At 40.2% G+C, this 23,512-nt stretch overlaps 1 protein-coding gene across 3 annotated transcripts in view; it reads right to left on the bottom strand.

Annotated features, from left to right (window-relative positions):
* Positions 1 to 23,512, bottom strand: part of LOC146970611 (myosin-7-like) — a 54,503-nt gene that overhangs the window by 16,825 nt on the left and 14,166 nt on the right. The window contains exons 1-39 of one of the 3 annotated variants that reach the window (XM_085803670.1): positions 15,686 to 16,112; positions 15,567 to 15,605; positions 15,237 to 15,449; positions 14,857 to 15,000; positions 14,610 to 14,766; positions 14,496 to 14,523; positions 14,027 to 14,132; positions 13,836 to 13,928; positions 13,702 to 13,765; positions 13,506 to 13,604; positions 13,298 to 13,401; positions 12,476 to 12,614; positions 12,100 to 12,218; positions 11,823 to 11,972; positions 11,529 to 11,699; positions 11,133 to 11,442; positions 10,850 to 10,917; positions 10,529 to 10,734; positions 10,309 to 10,432; positions 9,585 to 9,721; positions 9,218 to 9,473; positions 8,868 to 9,110; positions 8,603 to 8,779; positions 8,358 to 8,503; positions 8,104 to 8,194; positions 7,635 to 8,024; positions 7,399 to 7,525; positions 7,195 to 7,313; positions 6,831 to 7,027; positions 6,406 to 6,589; positions 6,041 to 6,206; positions 5,818 to 5,942; positions 5,427 to 5,735; positions 5,139 to 5,342; positions 4,755 to 5,051; positions 3,837 to 3,941; positions 3,555 to 3,650; positions 3,196 to 3,330; positions 2,091 to 2,201 (exon numbers count right to left, since the gene is read on the bottom strand). In XM_085803670.1, the coding sequence (XP_085659796.1) occupies positions 2,181 to 2,201; positions 3,196 to 3,330; positions 3,555 to 3,650; positions 3,837 to 3,941; positions 4,755 to 5,051; positions 5,139 to 5,342; positions 5,427 to 5,735; positions 5,818 to 5,942; positions 6,041 to 6,206; positions 6,406 to 6,589; positions 6,831 to 7,027; positions 7,195 to 7,313; positions 7,399 to 7,525; positions 7,635 to 8,024; positions 8,104 to 8,194; positions 8,358 to 8,503; positions 8,603 to 8,779; positions 8,868 to 9,110; positions 9,218 to 9,473; positions 9,585 to 9,721; positions 10,309 to 10,432; positions 10,529 to 10,734; positions 10,850 to 10,917; positions 11,133 to 11,442; positions 11,529 to 11,699; positions 11,823 to 11,972; positions 12,100 to 12,218; positions 12,476 to 12,614; positions 13,298 to 13,401; positions 13,506 to 13,604; positions 13,702 to 13,765; positions 13,836 to 13,928; positions 14,027 to 14,132; positions 14,496 to 14,523; positions 14,610 to 14,766; positions 14,857 to 15,000; positions 15,237 to 15,437 (5,808 nt within the window). In that variant the 5' untranslated portion in view covers positions 15,438 to 15,449; positions 15,567 to 15,605; positions 15,686 to 16,112 and the 3' untranslated portion in view covers positions 2,091 to 2,180. Of the gene's footprint in view, positions 2,202 to 3,195; positions 3,331 to 3,554; positions 3,651 to 3,836; positions 3,942 to 4,754; positions 5,052 to 5,138; positions 5,343 to 5,426; positions 5,736 to 5,817; positions 5,943 to 6,040; positions 6,207 to 6,405; positions 6,590 to 6,830; positions 7,028 to 7,194; positions 7,314 to 7,398; positions 7,526 to 7,634; positions 8,025 to 8,103; positions 8,195 to 8,357; positions 8,504 to 8,602; positions 8,780 to 8,867; positions 9,111 to 9,217; positions 9,474 to 9,584; positions 9,722 to 10,308; positions 10,433 to 10,528; positions 10,735 to 10,849; positions 10,918 to 11,132; positions 11,443 to 11,528; positions 11,700 to 11,822; positions 11,973 to 12,099; positions 12,219 to 12,475; positions 12,615 to 13,297; positions 13,402 to 13,505; positions 13,605 to 13,701; positions 13,766 to 13,835; positions 13,929 to 14,026; positions 14,133 to 14,495; positions 14,524 to 14,609; positions 14,767 to 14,856; positions 15,001 to 15,236; positions 15,450 to 15,566; positions 15,606 to 15,685; positions 16,113 to 22,925; positions 23,060 to 23,288; positions 23,424 to 23,512 lie in introns of those variants that run through there. The other 2 variants (XM_085803668.1, XM_085803666.1) reach the window with 2 other exon arrangements.

Genomic DNA, 23,512 nt, shown 5'->3' with positions numbered 1-23,512 from the left:
AAATGCAACTGTAATTTGAGAAATGATCATGTTTATTTATCAACCATTGAAGTTAAATAAAACAATATCACTAAATTACACAATACATTGTTGTATGTATGTTGTTTCTCCTAATTGAGTAAAATGTTTGATTTACTGTATATTACTGAGCACAAATCAGATAAACCCAGTGAACATTTGAAATGTCTATGGAGGTTTGCAAGCAAAAAAAACAAAAAACATATTTACCAACAGTTGATTACTCTTGATTTCTGCTACAACTATTATCATCTCATTGAAAGGCCGCTCTTTTTTTTTTTTTTTTTTTTTACAGCTTCAGCTCTTGTACATTTAGAAGAACACAGTAGATCAGCACTGTTGGAACTTTGCATAAGAGGGTTAGAGTTAGACAATATTAGACAACCACTGTAAAACATGTAGTGATGGTAAATGCCTTGTCATGTTGCAATGAACATTAATCTTTTATATATGTTCAATACTGGATAACTTACATTATGTTAACAGAGTCAGTATTTTCATATGATGCAAATTGCACTTTTTCTGGGAAAAGTCATGACCATGTGATGGAATAATTCAAAAACAGTTGTTTTGGGGTTTTTTTTTGTAAATTTGTCTTCAACAATCTAACATGCTACAGTGAGACTGAGAGGTTATGGAGCGTTTTTTTTTTTTATTAGAATTCATGTGTCTTAATGTGACAAACAAGGAAACATGCTGAAACCATCTCTGCAGCAGTGTCAGCACCAGGTGGCAGTAGTGAATCAATTTTCATCAGAACCTCTTCCCACCTGACACCCTCCACAGTAGTGAAGTTACTGTAGTTTATTGCTTGGCTGCACTTGCTGTGAATCAGGTGGTAAGTTTTTGCTCTAATTGCAGATGGAATATGTGTCTATGTATGTGTGTTTTTAACTTCCTTTGGAGCATTCTAGTGCTTACACTTGGGAAGTCTTGACAAACTGGGTAATATTTAGGTATTTTATAAAGTGAAAGGTGTTATACTGGGATCTATTTTCCTGAAACAGGATGCCAACAGTGAATTGTCTCTTGACCAAACACTGTTTTGCAACTTTGGTGGCCACAGGCTCTTGATCAAACCAGACACCACAGGGCACACCTGGTGCAACGTAACCAATATTATAACATTATGACACCTTTTCCACAATATGTTGTCAGTATCTGATTCAGGCAGGTGATGCATGATTGTCCAGCAACAATATGGTTAGAGGCAAATTAATAGGAACTCTGCATTTTTGAAGACACTGTACAATGAATATATTTTAGAGGATTTTCAAGGCTTGCTTCCTTATTTATGCAATTAGAGATAATGAACTCATTATTTCTTTATTGAAACAAACAAAAAGTAGCATGAGGATGTTTGCTTTTGCTTTTTTTAATATTTGGGAGCAAAGTTCATGTGAAAGTTCTATAGAGCTGAGCAGACAAAAAGAAGTGAACATAATGCAGTGAAAGTATGGATGTGATCCATTTGTTTTTAATCATGTATTGCTTCCTCCTTCTGTGCCCTGCTCACCAACAGTATCCTGTACCCTGAAAATTTGCCTTTGTAGTCCAATAGCAGCTCTGTGCCTGTACTGTATGTAGTTATTGCTCAAGTCAGTTTCTACATTAACATGAAATATAAACATAAATCTGAAAATGTGATTTGATGGTTGATTCTGCAGTAGATGAAAAAGAGCAGCAAGTGGAAAGAGGCTGCATTGAAATTATTAATAAATCATTTCATGTTTTTTTTTTTTTTTTTTGGAGAGGTCTTTATGCAAACTAACCTGGATCTTTAACTGGATCTTCTTTTTTCATAATTTGTGGTCTGAGGAGGCTTTGACATGTGTAAATTTTCCCCAGAATAAAGATCAAAACTAGAATACATCGCCTAATCAGTATCAACATGGCCTTAGGCGTGATGCTAAAAGGTAGACCTGTGACCAAGAAAAACTGTATAAAGATATTTGATTCTAGTGAACAGTAAGAATTTGACCTATACTGAATGTGACAAGGCTGTGTGCTGCCTCCAATGTTTTAATTTAATATGAAGTATTGAAACGAATGAGCACTCTACACAACTTGATTGCACTTTGCTTTATTCTACAGTTACTTTGGAGACAAAGGGGACTACAGCACAGGAGATCCCAAAGCTCTTAGGTGGCCGTCTGTGAGTTTCACTCCTCATCTAGCCCTTTCTGTGATGATAGAGAGTAGACAGAGAGACGGATTAGGGACAGATGACCAGCAAGACTCAACAAGTGTTACACAAGGTACATATAGTACACCAGAGCTACATTTTGTAATTATAAAATGTTAGAATGTTGAAATTGTAGGAATGGAAAAATCATTTAGCACTGAATGTACAGTATTTGGAGTAAAGTTAAGACTAAGCCGTTTTCTTTTAGGTAACTGTAAAGCCACTGTTTTATGATTTTTTTTTTCTTTGCGACACTGATTTCCAGCCATAGAAATGTGGAAATCATTCAGTCTTTTAAGACTTTTATGATCTATAATTATCATTTACAGTGGAAGGTCAACAAAAATCTGCCTGATGATGTGAGAGCTAACAATAGCTTATAATTCAGTAAGAGTAAGAGTCACAAGAGCTCCAACAAAATAATCTAACATTAATCAAGGGATTGTTTGCACTTTTATTCAGATGTTTTCTGCTCAGTCTGCTTTGACTAACTGATAAGATTTATTACAATTTCTTGCGTTCATAAAAAATCACTCTTACCAAGATATAGTAAAAAATAAATAAATACAAATAATTTAGGGAAAAGTTCTACATGTTTTCTGTGTAAGATACTGACCATGAGCCAGTTTGAATCTGGACAGGAACACATTTTACATAACATGCATTACATCCTCCTCATTTTCTGTTCTATCAACCCACTAATAAGCAGTTAAACTGTCATGGAGCCTTTGTAACCCTAACCCACAAAAATGATATAATCACTAACCCTATTAGATGACACTAATACAATTAACCAAATTCAGAAAATAATAAAAGTGACGTGTACAAAGACTGGCTTGATTTATTTCTACAATGACTGTATATGTACACATCCACACATACAGTACATCTTAAAATGGATTGCTCTAAATGTCTGAATGTTGTTTAATATTTTAGTAGATAGGACAGCTCTGTTTTCATGTGCAGTGTTGAAATATAGAAGAGCTTCTTACCTTGGAACCCACATCACGGCTTTTGGCCCGCAGCTTGTTGACCTGAGACTCTGCGATGTCAGCTCTCTCTTCAGCCTCGTCCAGCTCATGCTGCAGTTTACGGAACTTGGTCAAATGAGTGTTGGCCTGCTCCTCCTACGGGATTCAAGAGAAACACATAACAAAATATTATGTTACTAAAACCAGCTGAAAGAGACAGCTACATAAATGACCACGTTCTCTTTGGGTCATTTACCACTTAAGTCTTAGAGAAGTCACAGTTGAAGCTGAAATTAAAGCTGCAAATTAGCATCCTCAAATGTTAGACTTTAATAAAGATGTGGTGTGAACTTAAATCTTGATGGTCAAGCCACACTTACAGCCTCCTCAGCAGATCTCTTGTAGGCTTTGACTTTGAGCTGCAGTTTGTCAACCAGATCCTGCAGACGCGCAACATTCTTGCGGTCTTCGTCAGTCTGTATAAGCAGAGAAATAGGAAAGACAAGCATGGCCTGAATATGGAGCACGTCCTGATTGAAATGCCAAAGTACAGAAATATGTGTAGTATGGCACAGCATGGACAATGGATATACATTTCTGAGCAGGTAAGAAGAAGCCTACAAACAGTTCACATTGTACTGATGAAGATGCACAACACTGACCTGGTATGTGAGCTCCTTGATGCGCCTTTCATATTTGCGAATTCCCTTTATGGCATCGCTGCTCTTCCTCTGCTCTGACTCCACTTCGTTCTCGAGCTCTCTCACCTGAAAACATCAGAAAAAAATCATCTACTGGGAATTCTACTGTCCCCAAGCAGTTACAGTAAAAGCTCCATTAATCAGTATATTTGAATCTCGGTTGAAATAACTGTGAAATGAGAAAGATGAATTATCAGCTCTGCAGAGCTTTTTATCCAATTTTAACTTGGTGTAATCAAACAGTAGACAGGCAAAGTTAAAGACTTGACCTGTATGTTTTCCTCAGGGTTTAGTGGAGACCAAAATAGAATGTACAGGCAGGAAATTGTCAACATGTATTGGAGGCTGGGAACAAGACTGATGGGATGAAGTGCTTATATGCAATTATCCAATCAGCCAATCATGTGACATTAGTGTATTGCTTCAAATCCTGAAGATACAGGTCAGGAGCATCAGTTACTGCTCACATCAAACATCATAATAAGGAATTTTGTGAGCTCAGTGACTTCTTCATTAGGAGGCATGGGTGACAAAAGAAGAGAACCAGGTCAGGCGCCACATTAACCAAAAGCATTCACCAAAACTGGACACCAATCATGTGGGGAATGATTTCTTGGCTCATGTACATGACACTGAGTTCAGATGTGGCTCCAGTTGAACACATTACCGTAGAAGAGGGGATTTATAGCATTCTACAAATGTGATGTGATGCAGTGGAGTTAAAATGACATTTACTGTACTAATCAAGTGCTCACTGAGTGTTAATCAGTGCTGCATGTCTGTAGGCTAGCTTTAAAAGATGATCTGTGCTCTACTGGATTAAGTATTTTTGATGGTAAAACAGATGTGGTATTTTGCCTTCCGGCAAATTTCTCTTACCCTGGCCTCAAGCTTCTGCACCTGCTTCTTGCCTCCCTTCATGGCGATCTGCTCAGCTTCATCCAGACGGTGCTGCAGGTCTTTGATGGTTTGTTCCATGTTCTTTTTCATACGCTCCAGGTGAGCGCTGGTGTCCTGCTCTTTCTTCAGCTCCTCTGCCATCATAGCAGCATCAGTGATGGCCTTCTTGGCCTTTTCGTCTGCATTTCTGCACTCCTGGAGTGCATCCTCTACTTCTGTCTGAAGCTGGCTTGTGTCACCCTCCAGCTTCTTCTTCTGGTTTATCAGGCTTGTGTTCTAATGTTATAAAGAAGTATGCACAATTTTCAGTGTGACCACAGAAGCAAGCATTTTTGAGACATATAGATGATCACTGTCTTTTACCTGTGAGTGCAGTAGCTGCACCCTCTCACTAACATCCAGCAGCTCTTGCTCAGCAAGTTTGCGGCTTCTCTCAGTTTGCTCCAGAGCAGCCCTCAGTTCCTCCAGCTCAGCCTGAAGCAGGTTGTTGCGTCTCTCAACAATGGCAATGTTCTCTTTAAGGTCATCATTGGCCCGAAGGGACTCATTGAGCTGAATTTGACAATCCTGAAGGGGATGGCATCAATCGTGTTAATGTCTATAAATAGTTTAAATTTGAATTGAAAACCTGCCCTTCTTTTACTGGTTTACCTTGAGATGTGCATGAATAGACTTAAGTTGTTTCTGGGCCTCAGCTGCCTGCCTATTGGCCTGGCTTAGCTGGATCTCCATCTCATTGAGGTCTCCCTCCATTTTCTTCTTCAGGCGCATGGCCTCGTTCCTGCTGCGACATTCAGCTTCCAGAGAGCTCTGCAGGGTCTCAATGGTCCTCTGCAGATTCCTCTTGCTCTGTTCCATCTCCTCATCTTTCTCAGCTAGTTTGCGTTCAATGTCTGCTTTAACTTGATTGAACTCTAACTGGGCTCTGAGAATCTTGCCCTCCTCGTGCTCCAGGGAGGCCTGGTGGGCAAGAAAGTACAGACTTTTAACATAACAGTAGACAGTCTTTCTCCAAACTTTACTAATTGAGGTAGACCTGTACCTCTGCTTCCTCAAGAGCAGACTGGATCTCATTCTTCTCCTGCTCCAGTTGTTTCCTTAATTTCTCCAGCTCATGGATGTTCTTACCGCCCTCACCAAGTTGCTCAGTAAGGTCAGATATTTCCTCTGGAAATGCCAAACGATGTGATTAAGATAACTTTACAATTAATTCTGTAAGGTAGGTCTATGGGAACCTGAACACAGACCCTGGCAGTATATCTTACCCTGTAAGTTTTTGTTCTCTCTCTTCATGGTCTCCAGATGATCCAGAGACTCCTCATAAGAGTTCTTCAGTTTGAAGAGCTCAGTGCTTAAAGCCCTAGCCTCCTTCTGAGAGCCCTCCAGCTCACACTGAGACTCTTCATACTTCTGCTTCCACTCAGACAGTACCTGCATTGAACAGAAAGACCAGCAGTAAATGGATATGTGCTGGTGAATGGAGAAAGTCTTGGGAATGCAGAGTGCATAAGACAAAGTGAAAAGATATCAACTTAAACAAAAAAATCATCCAATCTGCAAGTCAGAGACTTCACCACCAACTGATACGATTGATGCTCAAAATGCTTCACATTGTCATGCAGTACTTCACCTTATCAAAGTTTCTTTGCTTCTTGTCCAGAGCAGCAGCAGCAGCATTTGACCTTTCCACATCCACCATGAGATCTTCAATCTCATTCTGCAGTCTGTGTTTGGTCTTCTCCAGAGAAGAGCATTTAGCATTCACTGCTTCAACAGCCTCCTCAGCATCCTGCAGACGCTGAGCTAGCTTTTTCCTTAAAAAGAAAAATCAATCATTTAAATCATTTAATGTTGCTGCAGGTGTGCTTGCAAATCTTTAATTTGTTTAAAAAAAAAATGGAATGGTTGCTTAGTCATCTCACAGACAAACTTTTTGTTCGTCTTATATTTTAGTTGAAACATAACACAAACAAAAAGCTGACCTGATAGATGAAGTAAAATGTCTTTTTGGGAGTTACATATTGATTAATGGATTTGGATCATAAATTGTCTTACTTGGCCTCCTCTAGTTCCTCAGTCCTCTGGATGGCATCAGTTTCATACTTTGTTCTCCACTGAGCCACCTCAGAGTTGGCCTTAGACATGCCACGCTGCAGTTCAGCCTTGGCCTCCTGCTCCTCTTCATACTGCTCCCTGAGCAGGTCACAGTCATGACGAGAAGACTGCACTGCATGGGCCAGAGCACTCTTTGCCTATTGAAACAAAATCATAATGAATGAATAACACCCAAGCATCAACCTTCGGGCCCCAGAAAAGTAAGCCAACATGTGCCAAAGATGTATCCATCAATATTTACATTTCATGGTAATATATAACTTAGAAATTACTGTTGAATGTATGCAATGGAACTTTATTTCACCTTGGTCTCCTCTTCCAGTTGTCTCTTTAAGTCTTCAATCTGTTGAGTGTAGGACATTTTTCCTCTTGTCAGCTGAGACACCAGGGAATCCTTCTCCTCTAGTTGCCTCAAGAACTCACCTAGTGTTGTGGAAAATGCAGAATGTTATTGTTTGTGTCCAGAAACAACCATCTATCATTAGAGATCAATACCAAAACATAGTACCATTTTCTGTCTGGAGCTTTGCTTTTTGCATATTGAAGTCATTGATACTGCGTTGAGCTTCTTCAAACTTGGTCTTGTATTCATTCATCTGATCTTCTGTAGTCCTGCAGTTCTTCTCCAGATTTGTCTAAAATTAAATAGATAACAGCAAAACATGAGTTTCAACATACACACTACACTAAATTCCTTCATATTTCTTTCCCAACATTTCCTACTTTTTTTAATTTTTATTTTACCTTTGTCTTCACAATATGCTCCATATTAGAGACCACATCATCCAGTTCCAGTCTGAGCTCACTCTTCTCCTTCTCCAGTTTCTGCTTGACTCTCTGCAGGTTGTCAATCTGCTCCCCCAGGTCAGCCACACTGTCAGCCTGTTTCTTCCTGAGTGTGGCAGCGGTGGCTTCATGCTGCAGAGTGGCCTCTTCAAGGTCTCTGCGGAGTTTCTGGAACTCAGCCTCCCTCTTCTTGTTCATCTCGATTTGGGCAACTGTTGCTCCACCAGCCTCCTCCAGCCTCTCACTGATCTCCTCCAGTTCCCTGGCCAAGTCTGCTCTTTGCTTCTCCACCTTGGCTCGGGCAGCTCGCTCTGCCTCAAGCTCTTCTTCCAGCTCTTCAATACGTGCCTGTTGAGCCATTGTTATTTAGTCACTTTTTCTATTGAGATTTTACCAATTTTGTGCCATTACATGTTAGTCATGTTACCTGAAGCTCCTTTAGCTTCTTCTGGAGCTGAATGACAATGGCCTGCTCATCTTCTATTTTATTATTGAGCTGACTAACTTCAAAGTCTTTCCTGTAGTAAAGGGGATTAATGATAGAAATTAGAACAATTGTATCAATATCAACTGATAGAACAGTATCAACAGTGTAATTGTATCCTTATAACATGGTACCCGTATTATCAGAAATGCATGCATACTACAAATATAGATTTATAAACAATTATTCAGAATTACTTTTTCAGGTGCTCTTCAAGTTGTTGCTTGTCATTTTCCAGGTCCATTAGGGTTTCCTGAGTCAATTTCAGGTCACCCTCTAGCTTCCTCTTTGCTCTCTCAAGGTCCATTCGTACTTTCTTCTCTTGTTCCAAAGAACCCTCAAGCTGGAAGATATCATTGGAGAATACCACATTTTCCCTCAAACAGAGAATATCCTTTCTCAGCAAATTGAAGATAATGAAGACATGCTTTTAACTACATACATCATCCACTTGCTGCTCCAGCTTGGCCTTGGCCTTGGTCAGAGTGTTGACTTTGTCTTCTTCACTCTGCAGGTCATCCAGTGTTTGCTGATGAGCTTCCTGTAAGGCTTTCTTTTCCTTGGTCAACTTGGCAATGATTTCATCCAGAGCAGCCATCTCCTCGACCAGGTTCTTCACCTGTAAGTTGAGAAATACTGTAGGTATTGCAAACAAGATAAAACATGCCACTTGCTCATGCACTGAAATAACTGAATAACTGCCGTACCTTGTTCTCAGTGGCATGCTTCTCTTTTTCCACTTTGGCCAAAGTTAGCTCTAAGTCATCAATGTCCTTCTTTAACTCAGAGCACTCGTCCTCCAGCTTCCTCTTCTTAGCTGTCAGCTCAGCGTTCATTTCCTCCTCATCCTCCAGTCTTTCTGTCAGCTCTTTGGCTTTTGCTTCCATCTGAATTTTGTTTTTGATCAGCCCCTCACATCTTTCTTCAGCATCAGCAAGATTATCTTGCTCCTGAATTGAAAGCCGATGACATGATTAGCCTGTGATAATTTGTGTGTATGCATATGGTATATATTCTATACAGTACAAAATATTTGAAATCCTGTCTGTAGACTTACAGCCTGGACGTGGAGCTGCAGGTCATTCTTCTCTTGGAGAAGTGAAACCATTTTCTCCTCTAGTTCCTTTCTACGAGCCTCAGACTTTGCATAAGCCTCTTTCAGCTTCAAGAATTCTTCCTTCATGTTGGCCATCTCTTTTTCTGCTTCTGCAGATCTCAGCAGAGGTTTAATCTTAAAGAACAGTTTCATCCAGGGCCAATTCTTGACCCCCATGAAGGCACGGATGTTCCACTGGATCACCAAAAGTGCATCCCTGTCCAAGATCAAGTTATTACATTACTACCACTTCATGCGAAATAAGATCATTATGAATAATAATTATCATTGATTTAGCTTAATTTTTTTTTTTATGGATTCCTCTGACCTCCTTTCAACAATCTTCTGGAATTCCACTCTTGCCAGCAGACCTCTTGATCTTGCTTGGATTCCAGTGATAATCAGTGACAGTCGATCATCCCTCATCTCCTCCAGTTGACCAAGAAGACCTGCCTTGAAGAACACCTTAAGGGGCAGACAGATATTATTCAGGTGCTTTACTTAATGGGTCCCACTGGCACAAATTTCCTGTTATAGGCTTGTTTGGTCCTCAGCAGCTCATGGTAGCAAATATGAACCAATGTTCAAAAACACAAGAAAGATATTGCTGTCTAACTGGAATTTATACAGTTGGTATAGTTGATGAACTTCTCTCACAATGTTTACCATTCAACCAAAGTTAATTGATGTTGCCTCAGAGGATCACCATGTAGGATTTAATGGCATGCAGTGAGTTGGAAGATTACTACCAACTCAATACCCCTTCCTCATCCCTCCCTTTCCAACTGTGCAGTAGAATCTAAAGAACCTACTCCCTATATAAATAGATTGCTCATTTTAAGCAAATTAAATACAACTACTCTTAGTTTCAGGTGTTTTTACATTTATGAAAACACAGTCCCGGATGAGCGGAAGAGAATGGATGGATGGATGGATGGATGGATGGATGGATGGACAGTTATAAATATGATAGTCCTTTGATGTCAGTAAGCCCCTAAATCTGCTATGTTTTGAATTTAATTTTATAAGTGTCTTTCCCTTTTATTGATTACCTTGGTATGTCCAAACTTGTACTGGCTGTGATCAATGTCCAGAGACCCAAGAAGTTTTTCAGCTCCCTTCCTGCTGTCAATGAACTGACCATCGGGAATGGCAGCAGGATTCAGAATGCGATATCTGGAAAATCCAAAAATATATTTAGACTTTTATATTTCTTTATATTTCCATTTTCTTGAAATGATGCAGTAACAAAAATGGCTTCTGAGATCGTACCTCTGTTTGAAATCTCCGTATAGGATCCTGTTGGGGAAGCCCTTTCTGCAGATCCTGATGCCTTCCAGCACACCGTTACAGCGCAGCTGGTGCATCACCAGAGGATTCTCCATGGCCCCAGGAGTCTTGGTCTCATTGGGGATTAGGCAGCGCACAAAGTGAGGGTGAGTAGACCTCAAGTTGGTCATCAGCTTGTTCAGGTTTTCCTGTAGAGACAATTAAACATTTAAAAGTTCAGGGTGACACATATATTTCAGCTAGCAATGTAAAGTAAAATCTGTCGTTATTTTGTGTGTGAAATGTGATTTTGTCTTTACTAACCCTGTGCAATGCAGACACTGTTTGGAAGGATGAGCCCTTCTTCTTGCTTCCTTTGCCTTTTTCACCGGCTAAACCATTAGCAATGACAATCTTATTAGATTTGACAAACAGACCTAAGCTGTATGGTTTAGACATGCTGTTACCTGTTGATACCTCAATTTCGTTATAGTCTTACAAAGACAGTTAACATTTTCTGAGATTTTTCTGATTCTGTTCTTACAGTGGCACATTTTATAAAACATTTCTAGTGTATGCTATTACATTGAATCCAGTTCTTTCTTACCCGAGTCAGCTCCAGCATAATTTACAAATAGGAAAGACAACAGCTTGAGAGAAGACTTTTGGTACAGTCCAACCACAGTCTCATTCAGTGGATCCTTGTTCTTCACCAGCCAGTTGGTGATATTATAATCAACAGTTCCAGCGTAGTGACCCAGAGCAAAATGAGCCTCTGGTTTCCCTTTGACAATCCTGGGCTTCTGGAAGTTGTTGGATTTCCCCAGATGGTTGTCATAGAGCTTAGCTTTAAAGGTGGCATCAGAGGCTTTGGGAAACATGCACTCCTCTTCAAGGATGGACATAATACCCATGGGCTGAGGAGATAAAATATGAGAGATTTAGAAAACAGACCACATTTTATTAACATTTTTTGTGTCTGTCTAATAGTCCATTATCTCACCTTTTCAATCAGGTCAATACAGGCCTGCAAATCCATACCAAAGTCAATGAAGGTCCATTCAATGCCCTCTTTCTTGTACTCTTCCTGCTCCAGCACAAACATGTGGTGGTTGAAAAACTGTTGCAGTTTTTCATTGGTGAAGTTGATGCACAGCTGCTCAAAGGTGTTGTACTGTAAAGACAACAGTATAATGGTCACATGTTTGTTTCCTGCATCAAACATAAGGGTGGAGTAGAGTATATTAATTTGCCTCCAAAATATACATTATACAAATGTATTAAAGAAGAGGCTCACATCAAAGATCTCAAACCCAGCAATGTCCAGCACACCAATGAAGTACTGGCGGGGCTGCTTGGTGTCCAGGGATTGGTTAATCCTGACCACCATCCAAAGAAACATCTTCTCATACACTGACTTTGACAATGCACCAATAGCATAGTACACCTGTAAAAATAAATTCAAACTTTAAGTTGAGTTAAACAGATATTGAGATTTGAAACCAGAATAGTGCTTCCTCCATTTCTCATAATTCAGTAGACATCTTTTAATAAATTAATTTATACATTCTTACCTGCTGGACATTTTGTCCCTTAGTGACCCACTCATTTCCTACTTTGACTCTTGGGTGACAGAGACCTTTGATGAGGTCAGCAGAGTTCAGGCCCATCAGATATGCGACTTTGTCAGCATCTGAGAACAAATGTTGAACATTAAAATGTATTCATTTATTAATTAATTTTTTGCTCTTAATTGATAGGATAGTGGAGAAAGACAGGAAAGTGGGGATAGAGACTGGGGGAGTGCAGATCCTCACAGTCGGGAATCAAACACTGCATCAGGTACTGCCAACATTGGACATGCTCTTAATCACTCGACCACCGAGAACCCCTAAAATCTGATTTTTATTGCATCTATCAACTGTCAGGGGTTCAGAGAGCTTCACTGACCTTCAGTGCCATCAGCCTCTGCCTGCTCCTCTCGCTGCTTCTGCTTAAACTTCATGTTGCCGTAATGCATGATGGCACCAGTCAGCTTGTAAATGCCATTCTTCTCTTCTTGAGTGAAGCCCAGCACATCAAAGGCTTCCTGAATGAAAGGCAGGGATATTAGATTTGATAGGTCACTGACTTTTTGTATTGTATCGGGATGTACAGGAGTGACAGAGAAGTTGGGGGTTAAGACAGAATGTGGTGTCTGAGCCACCAGGATTACATCCACATGAAACCATAGCTGACATTTGACGTCAGACATCTAGACTGTCTATTCTGATCTTTTTCCTTCTTGTAAACTGATTTCAATGACATCAATTTTCATAATCTCATACCAAACAAACACAAACTCACACATTCATTTTTTATTGTCTCCTTACCGCATCCTTTAAAAAAATGCAATGAGCAACTACAGGGCTCACTCACACATCTGGTGGCCCAGTGTAATATGACTATTTCATATAACATTGTATTACTTTGTATTGCAAGTAATGATAATTATGTAATAATTTTGTATTACATAAAATGTATTGCCATATTATTATATTGAATAATTGAATAATATTATCTTTCCATCTTTGCTATTCACTCCCCCCTCCCATCCCACACACTACCCTTTCTAGGACCAACAGCTGTGCCTACCATACAAAAATCATTATTTCACCAGTAGAGATAATATTTGTTTCGACCACTGACGGTCATAAATGATTTTTGAGAAAACACTATAAGGTTACATTGAGATATTTCCATGAAGAGAATTTATGGTGCATCCCAACTCACATCAGTGGCCATCAGCTCTTCAGCATCATTAATAGACGGCACAGTTGTCTCTCCTTGGGAGATGAAGGTGTAGTCATAGGGGTTGTTGGTGATGAGTAGCATCTCTGAAAGACAAAAGAGATTTGTGTTCAACCTTTGCTCGCTGGATACACTTTTTGGCATCATTTTAACTACCAGCTGTTACAGGTACAAAGATCAGATTCGTTACCGAGCAACTCAGGTTTCTTCTGAGACAGGATCTGGTAGAAGATGTGGTAGTCTCTCTCAGCTTTCAGCTGAAAGACGACACGGGACTTTTCCAGCAGATCTGTTGAAATCAGTTTCATTATGTGGGTCAATGGGCAGGTGTTTGTTGTCATTACAGGAGCAAACCAGATGAATGTATAAAAAAAGAGAGTACTGACATGTCTCGATATCAGCTGAGGCCAGCTTTCCACTGGCAGCAAAGTGAATTCGGATGAATTTGCCCTAGAATTTATGAGAAAAAGTTAGAATAGAAGTGGCACAAAGGGTTACTCCATGATAGACATAGACTTACAAATCTGGAAGAGTTGTCATTTCTGATGGTCTTGGCATTACCAAAGGCCTCTAGAGCTGGATTGGCCTGGATGATCTGATCCTCCAGAGTACCCTAGAGGAATATAGTTCAGCATTTTATCTTATTGCTACACACAAAAAAGTGCAGTGAAAACATTAATGTTCTATATTCTGTAAATTCAGCACAGCAACCTTTTTCTCAGAGGCCGCGTCTTTCTTCCCCCCTGCAGCTGCAATGCTGGCAAAGTACTGGATGACTCTCTTGGTGTTGACGGTTTTCCCAGCACCAGACTCTCCACTGATGACACCAGTTAAATTGTTTCAATAGATTGACTAATACGTAGCAAACATCATGTGCAACAAATCAAGCTGAATAAGGCAAGTCTACAAAAATGCACAAGACAAATTACAGTCAGGAAATACCGATGCACCTTTTCATCAGCTCTGACTTTACCTGACACACCAGATAGTATGTTACACAATAAAGCTGCTTCACATGTCACATGTTATTATCCATAATTTTTATCCATGTTAGTGTTTATTCTCATATTCAGGTTGTCTAATATGGGAAAACAGATCACTTAAAGCATCATATAAGTGAAAGGGAAGAAGCACGACTCATAAAGCCAATGAATAATTCAAGTAATGAAAGAAAACTTACGTGATGAGAATTGACTGATTTTCTCTGTCTGAAAACGGGCAAGACAGATTCACTTAAGGATTACGGAATTCATAGGCATTTTTCAATTTTTCTATGAACGTGGGAGAACTTTACCAGTCAGCATGTACTGATAGGCGTTGTCAGAGATGGAGAAGATATGAGGAGGAGCTTCAGTCCTCTTCTTTCCTCTGTAGGCAACAACCACTTCTTGGTTGTAGACTGGCAGCCACTTGTAGGGGTTGACAGTCACACAGAACAGCCCAGAGTATGTCTGTCATAGTAAGAGAAGAGTTAAAATAATGTTTCTTCTTAATAAGGATACAGGAAGCATATTAACAGATGCTGTAAAAGGTTTTCTTACGTAGATCATCCATGCTGCGTAACGCTCTTTGAGGTTGAACAGCACAGCGGGCTCATGGAGGAAGGTGAACATCGCCATGTCTTCAATTTTATCAAACTTAGGCGGGTTTTGAGGGTGGACATCACACTCCTTCACCGTAACAGTCTGAAAATGGAGATGAGTGTTAATAAACAATTACTGATCCTGAGGAATTTCCCATTTCAAAGATTACAGGTGTTTTGTTGGAGAGAGCAGGGATCTTTATGATCTTTGTGTCTGCCTTCTTTCACTTCTGAGCTTTATGACTCATTCATTATTCATTCATTACTCTTGCATTAGATCTGCACCCTAATTAGGGAAGTGGTTGCATCCAGGGCGGCTGTTCTTTCTGGCTCACTGACCTTTCCGTTAGCAGTCTCAGCAGTGACTTTGTCCCCCTCACGACTGATGACGGAAGCCTTCACATACTCCTCATCATTATCAGGAACGAAGCACTCCTTCTTCATGTCGAAAGGACGAGTCTGGGCCTCCAGACGCTCCTTATCTGACTTCCTTAGGTATGGGGCTGCTGGCCCAAACTCTTTCATGGCAGCGTCACCCATTTTTCACCTCGTCTGTGAAAAAGATAATGTTTGCAATGTAATTAGTTTAAGTGACAGCAGCTGTAGGAAAAAAAAAATCTTTCTATATGATTTAAATCAAAGTTATTCTAATTTTTCAGATGATCTTACCTTATGAATCCCGACTGAGAGGAAAGATGTTTAATGGTCCTGAGGAAAGAATAAATGAAAACTGATGAAACCACTCTGCAATCAGTGGTTGATTGTTAGCCATTGTCCCTGCACCTTACCTTTAGATAGAATGGTGACCAATTGGGGCTTCCACCATGAGTTCTCTTTATAAACAAAGCCCCCTGCCAAATATGGAGGGCCCAGGAATGCTATTGTGTCTGAGTTTGGTTAGGGGTGCTTGAAGGGAGGGGGTTAATGAGTGGCAGAGAGCAATATAGAAATCAGCGGGTAAGAGTCTTATCAGTGATGGCATTGGTCTCCTGACGAGGCCATATTAGGAGTTCCATGCAGTGCCGTGATTAATCATAGGTATCTTCAAGCACTCGGACCAGGAGACCACAACCAGATCTTTAAATAGACAAAGGGAGGAACTCCTTTCTTATCATCCCTTAAGGTCTGATGCAGGAACAATACATGTTGCACACAACAGCAGCGTCCTCATGTCAGACAGGCTCTTACTGATTCAAGACTGTCTACACGCATTTTGACTAATGTGGCCGATCAGTCAGTTCATATGATTCACAATTACTGCTCTAATAGTAAATACAATTTTGGAAAATAGTTGCTAGTTTCACTAGTACTGTAAACAAACATTGATGAACATCTTTAATTCTGTTTAAATAATAATAATATATTGTCTTATTCACAGCAGCACAGAACTACAATCAAACTCATAATAAGAAACGAGAAATCGACTTGGCTTAAATCCAGAATAAATATAGAAGAAATACATTTACTAGCAAGGAGCTCAGAAAGAAAGAAAACAACACATCTGAGAACAGCAGCGGATAAAAATCAGAAGCATAATCCACATGCTTTGCATTGTACACAGTAATACATAGCACTGCATAAATGTAATCTGATGATATTGTTTTCCAAACACAGGGATGAAGAAAATATCTGGAGGATATTTCCAAGAGGTAGGTCATGTATGGGTCTTAATTACCCAGATGGCATAAGTGGAGTCGCAGTGGGGTATTGGTGACAAATAGTGTTGAGTTATCACAGTATGGACTTTGAGGTAACATGAACAGCCATCAGATCCCAAGAGGGGTAATCTAAAAAAAGAACATTAGTCGGTGAGATTAAGCAGGCGACAAGTGCCATGCAGCGCAGACAGAGGCCTGCCACAGGTGACATGCTTGAGACTTACTGTAAGGCAGTAATGATGACACACAATGGAGGGCGGTACCAGCATTTTGTTGCTGCGAAGTGATGCCAAGGTCATCGTGGAAGCCTTCTACCATTATCAGACAACAGCTTTCTAAAGCTGGCCCCTCAGCCCTGTTGTCATGGCATCGTGTCTTTGAGGACAAAGATAACTGTGTGAAATTCCTGCTGAGAAACCCTGCAGTGATTGAGGAGAGCAGCCCCAGGGGCTTTCGCGATCCCGCCGTCTGCATCTCAGCTGTTGCAGATGATGGTCTCAAAGTGGCTTCTGTTCCATGCAAATGCATGCAGTGACAGGTATATCCCACAATCCATCAAATCTGAATGTTGCTTTTAAAATTCCACTCAGATATCTGAGGCTACTCCATCAACGACGATGTAAAAAACCTCTCTACAAACGTGTACATGTAAGCCCACCATGGTGCTGGTACTCATCTACACTCAAATTGTATTGAACTACCCCACGATAACTATTAATGATTTCTGAATTAAAGGGATAGTTCAACATTTTGGCAAATTGGCCCATTGCCATAATCACTATAGTTTTAGGAGTAGGTTTGTTACCTTTAATTGTTGGTGCAAGTTATTTTTAGAATGGTGGAGCAGAGCCGCGAGCTGCTCAGAGCTACGCTACGGAGGCTAATAGGATTTCTTGGTTTCCCTCATCAAACTCATCAAATACACAATCCAACAACTCCAAAACGCTCTGGTGGACAAGTTGTGACCTGCACATTCAGCACACTATGAGATAACGGAACATTACGAGACAGAGTTGTTTTCGAGGTAAATTCATGCAAAACCGCTGATGCGTGTTCCCGTCAGGCGCAGCTTTTCGGCAAGCAGTCTCTGCATTTGCCTCGAAAACAACTCAGTCTCACAACGTTTCGTTATTATCTCATAGCGTGGTGAATGTGCAGGTCACAACTTGTCCACAAGAGTGTTTTGGAGTTGTTGGATTGTGTGTTTGAAGAGGGAAACCAAGAAATAGCATAGCTCTGAGCAGCTCACGGCTCTGCGCCGCCATCTAAAAATAGCTTGCACTGACTATTAAAGGTAATGAACCTACCCCTAAGACTATAAGGAATATGTAGCACCTGTGATAGGACCTATTTGATATGCATATGTAACGGATGTGCACTCACTCCACCCATAAAAAAAGACGTGCGAACCAACCCACCGAGTGGTTGTTGACCTCTTGGCAAAGAGGTTAGCATCGTCGCCTCCGGTGCGGGAGGTCGTGGGATCGAACCCAACCTAGGGCAGGCCGTGAGAAACACAACGCAGAGGGCCAGATATGACATGGGCTACACATAAACAAAGTCCAGTGGAAAGTTAAAGGGATAGTCCAACACTTTGGCAAATTGGTCCATTGCCATATTCATAATCGCCTGATCGCAATTATTTTGCATAACGGTTCAAATGGTTTCCATTCATCTGTATAAAAACATGTATATGAAACTAACAGAAATGTCATATTTCCATCACTATTTTGTCATCGTTTTCCACCATTTGAGGTTTGACTGGGTCCTCTTTTATTGACCTGATCACGTTATGCCCTCTTCTTCTGCTGTGGTATTTCGATGAGCATCTATTGACATTCGGCTCATGGATTTATAAGATGTATGTGTATTATTAGACTATGTTTATGTTTGTACTACAATAGTGTCACAAAATCATCAGAAAAAGAAAATTTTATCATGAATCAATTATTTGTATGGCAATCAATTGTCAACTACAATTTCATGGTTGTGACAGCCCTTGTGTCAAAGAGAACACACAATCTTTTGCTAGCAGCAGTAACCACAGGCCCTTCAAAGGTGAAGCGATAAAGGGGGGGTCAACAGCTGCTGACAAGTGCCCAGATTATTTCCATTCTGATAACGTCCCCTGTCCTGTTACTGACAGCTGGTGTCAGGGTGCCAAGTGGAAGTGAGAGATTCCATGCCCCCGCTAAAGACCAAGTGAAGATAACACTGACCTTACAGTTCAAACTCCCACTCATTAAAGGAAACATGGTTTAAATGCTTTGTTTATGTCACAATAGATTCCCATTGTTACCACTCGTATTTTATTACATACAAACTGGAGAGGGGTATTTCTAGGGGCCTGGCATCCAAGGACTTAAGAGTTTATAGTTTGTACCGTTTGAGTTCTCTTCTAATTTTGGCACATACTTCATAATCACTTTATTGTTTTGCTCTTGTATTTTTTATTTATTTTTGCATAGTTTTTAGTCTTTATTTTTTTGTCTGTATTCTTTTTTTTTTTTTTTTACAATCAATTTCAACTAATCAAAAGTGCTTTATAGGTTGTTATTATTTTATGCACAAACATTAAAGGGACAACGAGGAGTTTTGGAAAAGCGAAGCGTTTTCACACTACATTTATGAGCCTCTGCGCGCACCGTGAAATTCTTTGACCGGCGCAAGACGGACTCATGTTTTCATTCATCAAGAATTAAAGTCAGAGGTTCAAAGAGGTTCACATACCGTCGTAGTTCCGACCATAAACGGCGATTCTGTGGCATTATTCTCATAACTCGCCGCAAAACCGAAAGTAAAAAACGATGGTCGGCTCGACCAGCATTTCCGCCACCACTAATAATAACAAAATAACGATAGAGACAAAACGATATATTTATCGAAAATGGAGCTATTAACAAGTGTGGGTAACGTAGATTCATCCACATTAACGTGAAACTTTTTTATAACCAAATAGAAACTCCTCGTTGTCCCTTTAAGATAAGACAACTTAAATGTCATTGTATAATAAATACACAATGAAATTTAGTCTGAGGGACTCCCATTTGTAAAATAGAATAAAATAATATAAAATAAGACAAATATCTGATATTATAATAATAATAATGCACAGTAAGTACTAGGTATTGCACAGAGGTATGACAGTCACAAATATATATGATGCAATATGTAAATGTCTTATTAGGGCCACGGGCAATCGCACCGGGCACTGGTCCCAACAGCTATGAAATAGCTGCAGGGACCAGTGCCCAGTGCGGTTCGATCGGGATCGGGGTGCTATTACTTTTCTCAACAGTTTATGAATTTTTCGCGACGTAAGTCGCGGAAAACTGCGCAAAAATTTGCATTGAAGTCAATGGGACGGGCGAAAAAAAAAGAGCGAAAAAGACCAATCATTGGAGTTTAACAAACGTCTACTGCTCAGGCATACTTTCACCTAGAGACTTCATTTAAACTTTTAACAGTAGACACAAGTCTTGTGTATTGTCGTATTACTCCACGTTTTGATAGGTCATATAGTTTTTGATCAATCCCTGTTCAATGACCATGATCATTTTTGGAGAAATTATGAGATTATAATGGTTGTGAATTGCACGGAATGTTCGTGTCAGAGCGCGTGACATCATCGGTTAGAGTGGGAGAGATGCCAGAAAAACTCCAGATTTTTTCTCTTTCCAAACTCCAAACGGCCACAATTTACACTCTACACACATAATTTCCGCCACGTTTGTAGACGAGCTCATCCTCGATCTCATCATCTGCTCAAAATATCAGAGTGACTTACAGAATTTAAACTCTGAGCCTCTGAGTGCGGCCACGTCTGTCCCTGCTCCTCATTGACTCCAATACAAATATTTTCTGAGAGAAGCAGAACGGACTGATGTTTTAAAACTGCCATCCTCTCCAAAATATTTACTGTAGAAACACCAAATCGTACCAAAATTTTCAGGAAGTCCTTAGAGCAACGTGTTCTGTGTTTTATTCTGATAGGAGTTACCGTTTTGTCACGCGAAGCCTAAATGTGAGACCGGTGCAGAGGCAGAAAATCGCTCTTTTTCTCCACGTTTCTGTCTGTCTCAGCCTGCGGGGGCCCCTATCGCCGTGGTAACCTCTGTGATCCTCAGGCCAGAGCTCGTTAACTTCATAAACAATCCACCTGACACTCGTTTAAATGTTTATAAACACAGACACAGCTAAATCAGACTGACACAGGATGCAGCTACTAACTAACTATGTGTCAAGTCAGTCACACACACACACAGACTCTAGAGCCAGCCTCATGTGATTACAGTTACACACACACACACACACACACACACACACAGGTAACCTAATGTGGGTTTGATTCCCATGTTGACAGAGATGGCACAACCCGCAGTAGCTCCCGTGGCCCATTCAAAATTTCCCGAGAGGAAATTTTCTAGTTGTTCACAAGAGTGCTGGGGTTGGTTCACTTATGAACCAAAAATGACCGGAATTCTCCTTTAATGCACAGGGGCTCCTCCAAAATCCTTGTTTTACAACTTAAATCTGTGAACTGTAAAACTGGCTTTTGAAGCTGTGAAGACCAGTTGCCTCTCCAGCTCCAGAGAGGGAGGAGGTTTAAAAACTACATTGAGATGGATTTTCATACTTCAAAACCACTAATAGAAATGAGAAATTTCCCCTGAAGAATCTGGTATGGACCTGCATGTGTAAAAACACCAACCAGTGATAGTAACAGTATCAGTCTTGGTGTTTCATAAATTATTCCTTTTAATCTGCAAGATAAGACCACGAGAGTCATACGTACGTCATATGTTAAAGGTGGCCTAATTATAGAGGTGGCGATGTGTTCCATCTTTGGTCTGTCATGTTATTCATTTGAGCAAGGGCTCAGATGACATTTTAATAATGCTGATAATCCTCAGCACACACTGTGCTTGGTGCAGCACGCCTTAAGCGCAGGTGTGAATGTACTCTCATTAGCTCATAGATACCTGTTTGTCACCTCAGGGAGTTGAGGACATGACATGTAATAAGAGAAGAGACAAGACTCCCTGAATTTCACACAGAGGGAGTCTGGGGGCTCTCTTTCCTCCCTCTGCATGCCTTAAATCATTATTTAGCCTCCACCAACAGCAGCAACAGCAGCAGCAATGACTGAGACCTCACACCAGCAGCAAGGCCAAGCTAGCAGATGGGTGAGCGTATCACAGTTAGCTCAAGGTATAAACAGTCAGTTTCTGTGCTGATAATCTTATAACCATGTTTTCCTAAAGATACAAAGGGACCTAATTTTAAAAAAAAAAATCTATTTAACCTAATTGGTGTAATGATATCCGAATATACAATTTGTTTCTATTTACATGATTTGGATATTTGGTTACTAATTCTCTGAAATCCTCCCTCACCGCTTTGACGCACAGACAAACTTGACCAGGAATCCAGTCACCAGCTGAAAGTGATTATGTGTGGTATTATGGTAGTCCTGGGTATAAGCACTGGTTTTGTTGTTGACCTTGAGGCCCAGACTCTCGGGCTTTCTGTAACTCTATATTAAGAACAAGAGATTTGTTGTATCTCTCTGTAGTTTAGCTATCACCTTACATCAAGTTACAAGCTTTCCCACTTCATGGGGATATGTATATATATATATATATATATATGTATGTATACTGTACATGCTTATGAATGTAAAATCACTATATGTATTTCACCATAAATTGTATTTCAAATACTGTCAATATAATATTCTAAGCAAGAAAGACTAAGCTATGTTGGCGTAATCCACATGTGTAAATTACTGTGGTAAGAATGGACTAAGTCAAGTCATTGATCAGGTGATGTAATAGGTCACAAGTTAAAACAAGTTTAGATGATCAACCAATTTCTACATTTAAATTGGTTAAAAGTGGTAATGAAAAAATGTATTTTCATTTTCAAACATCAGTGAAAACTGTTGGAGCTGCTTATCTCAGCTGCTTGTATCTTTTATTCTGTCTGATATTTGACATTCTGAATCTAGATCAGTGTTTGCAGCTACACATTATGTATGTTTCTTTTGTGCATAGAATTGTTTAGCCTCTACTGAGTGCCATTCTCTTTACCACTTTCACAATATATGTATGGATATACCTTCCTGCAACCAGGTTATCAGGTTTACATGCATCCCAAAAGGAGTCACCCAACAAAGCTATGAAGTTATGAATACAGGTCAGTGTATCATTGTCCGTCAGCACAAAAACAAGTCTCAAGTTCTCATATTTGTGACTTGTGTCAAGTCCTGTGACATTGAATAATGTCACATTAGATATGAGATTTTGTGTAAGATGTCTTGTGAGTCCACTCACTCTCAAATAAGAAAGAAAAAAAAGGAAGGATACAATGATGTGCAACAGCTTAATGAGATTTTATTAAGCACTACAGGTGGTGCATAGTGATAGTTGAGGGGATCTACAGCACACAGAGGGGGAAAGTATTCCTGAGGGCTCCAAAGCTTCACTCCTCATCAAACCCTTTCTGTTGCAGCCATGAAAGATGGAAAGAAAGACAAAGAGAAACAGCTGTTAGCTCATCAGATTAGTGTTGATTTAGTACCACAAAACAATGTATTCATGAACAGACTAAGCACTGCAGAGTCTGTGATCATAACTGAACAGCAGGGTAACAGACAAGTAGCCAAGAGTAACCAACAGAGGGCAGCATGTGTCAGGGTCAGATGCTGTGCTGCAGAATGCATGCTCCTTACCTTGGAGCCCACATCACGGCTCTTGGCGCGCATCTTGTTGACCTGAGACTCAGCGATGTCAGCTCTCTCTTCAGCCTCGTCCAGTTCATGCTGCAGCTTGCGGAACTTGCCAAGATGAACATTAGCCTGTTCCTCCTGTTGAAGGTGAATTAGAAAAAAAGTAATTCAGGTTGTTAAATGTTACAAATTATTGAGTGATTACATGAGGAGAACGCTTTCACACT

This window comes from Trachurus japonicus, chromosome 17, assembly GCF_045865225.1.
Source record: "Trachurus japonicus isolate A0001 chromosome 17, Traja_1.0".
In the NCBI taxonomy this organism is placed as follows: Eukaryota; Metazoa; Chordata; class Actinopteri; order Carangiformes; family Carangidae; genus Trachurus; species Trachurus japonicus.
The sequence above is the reverse complement of the archived record's forward strand: the minus strand, read 5'-3'. Positions and strand labels throughout refer to the sequence as shown.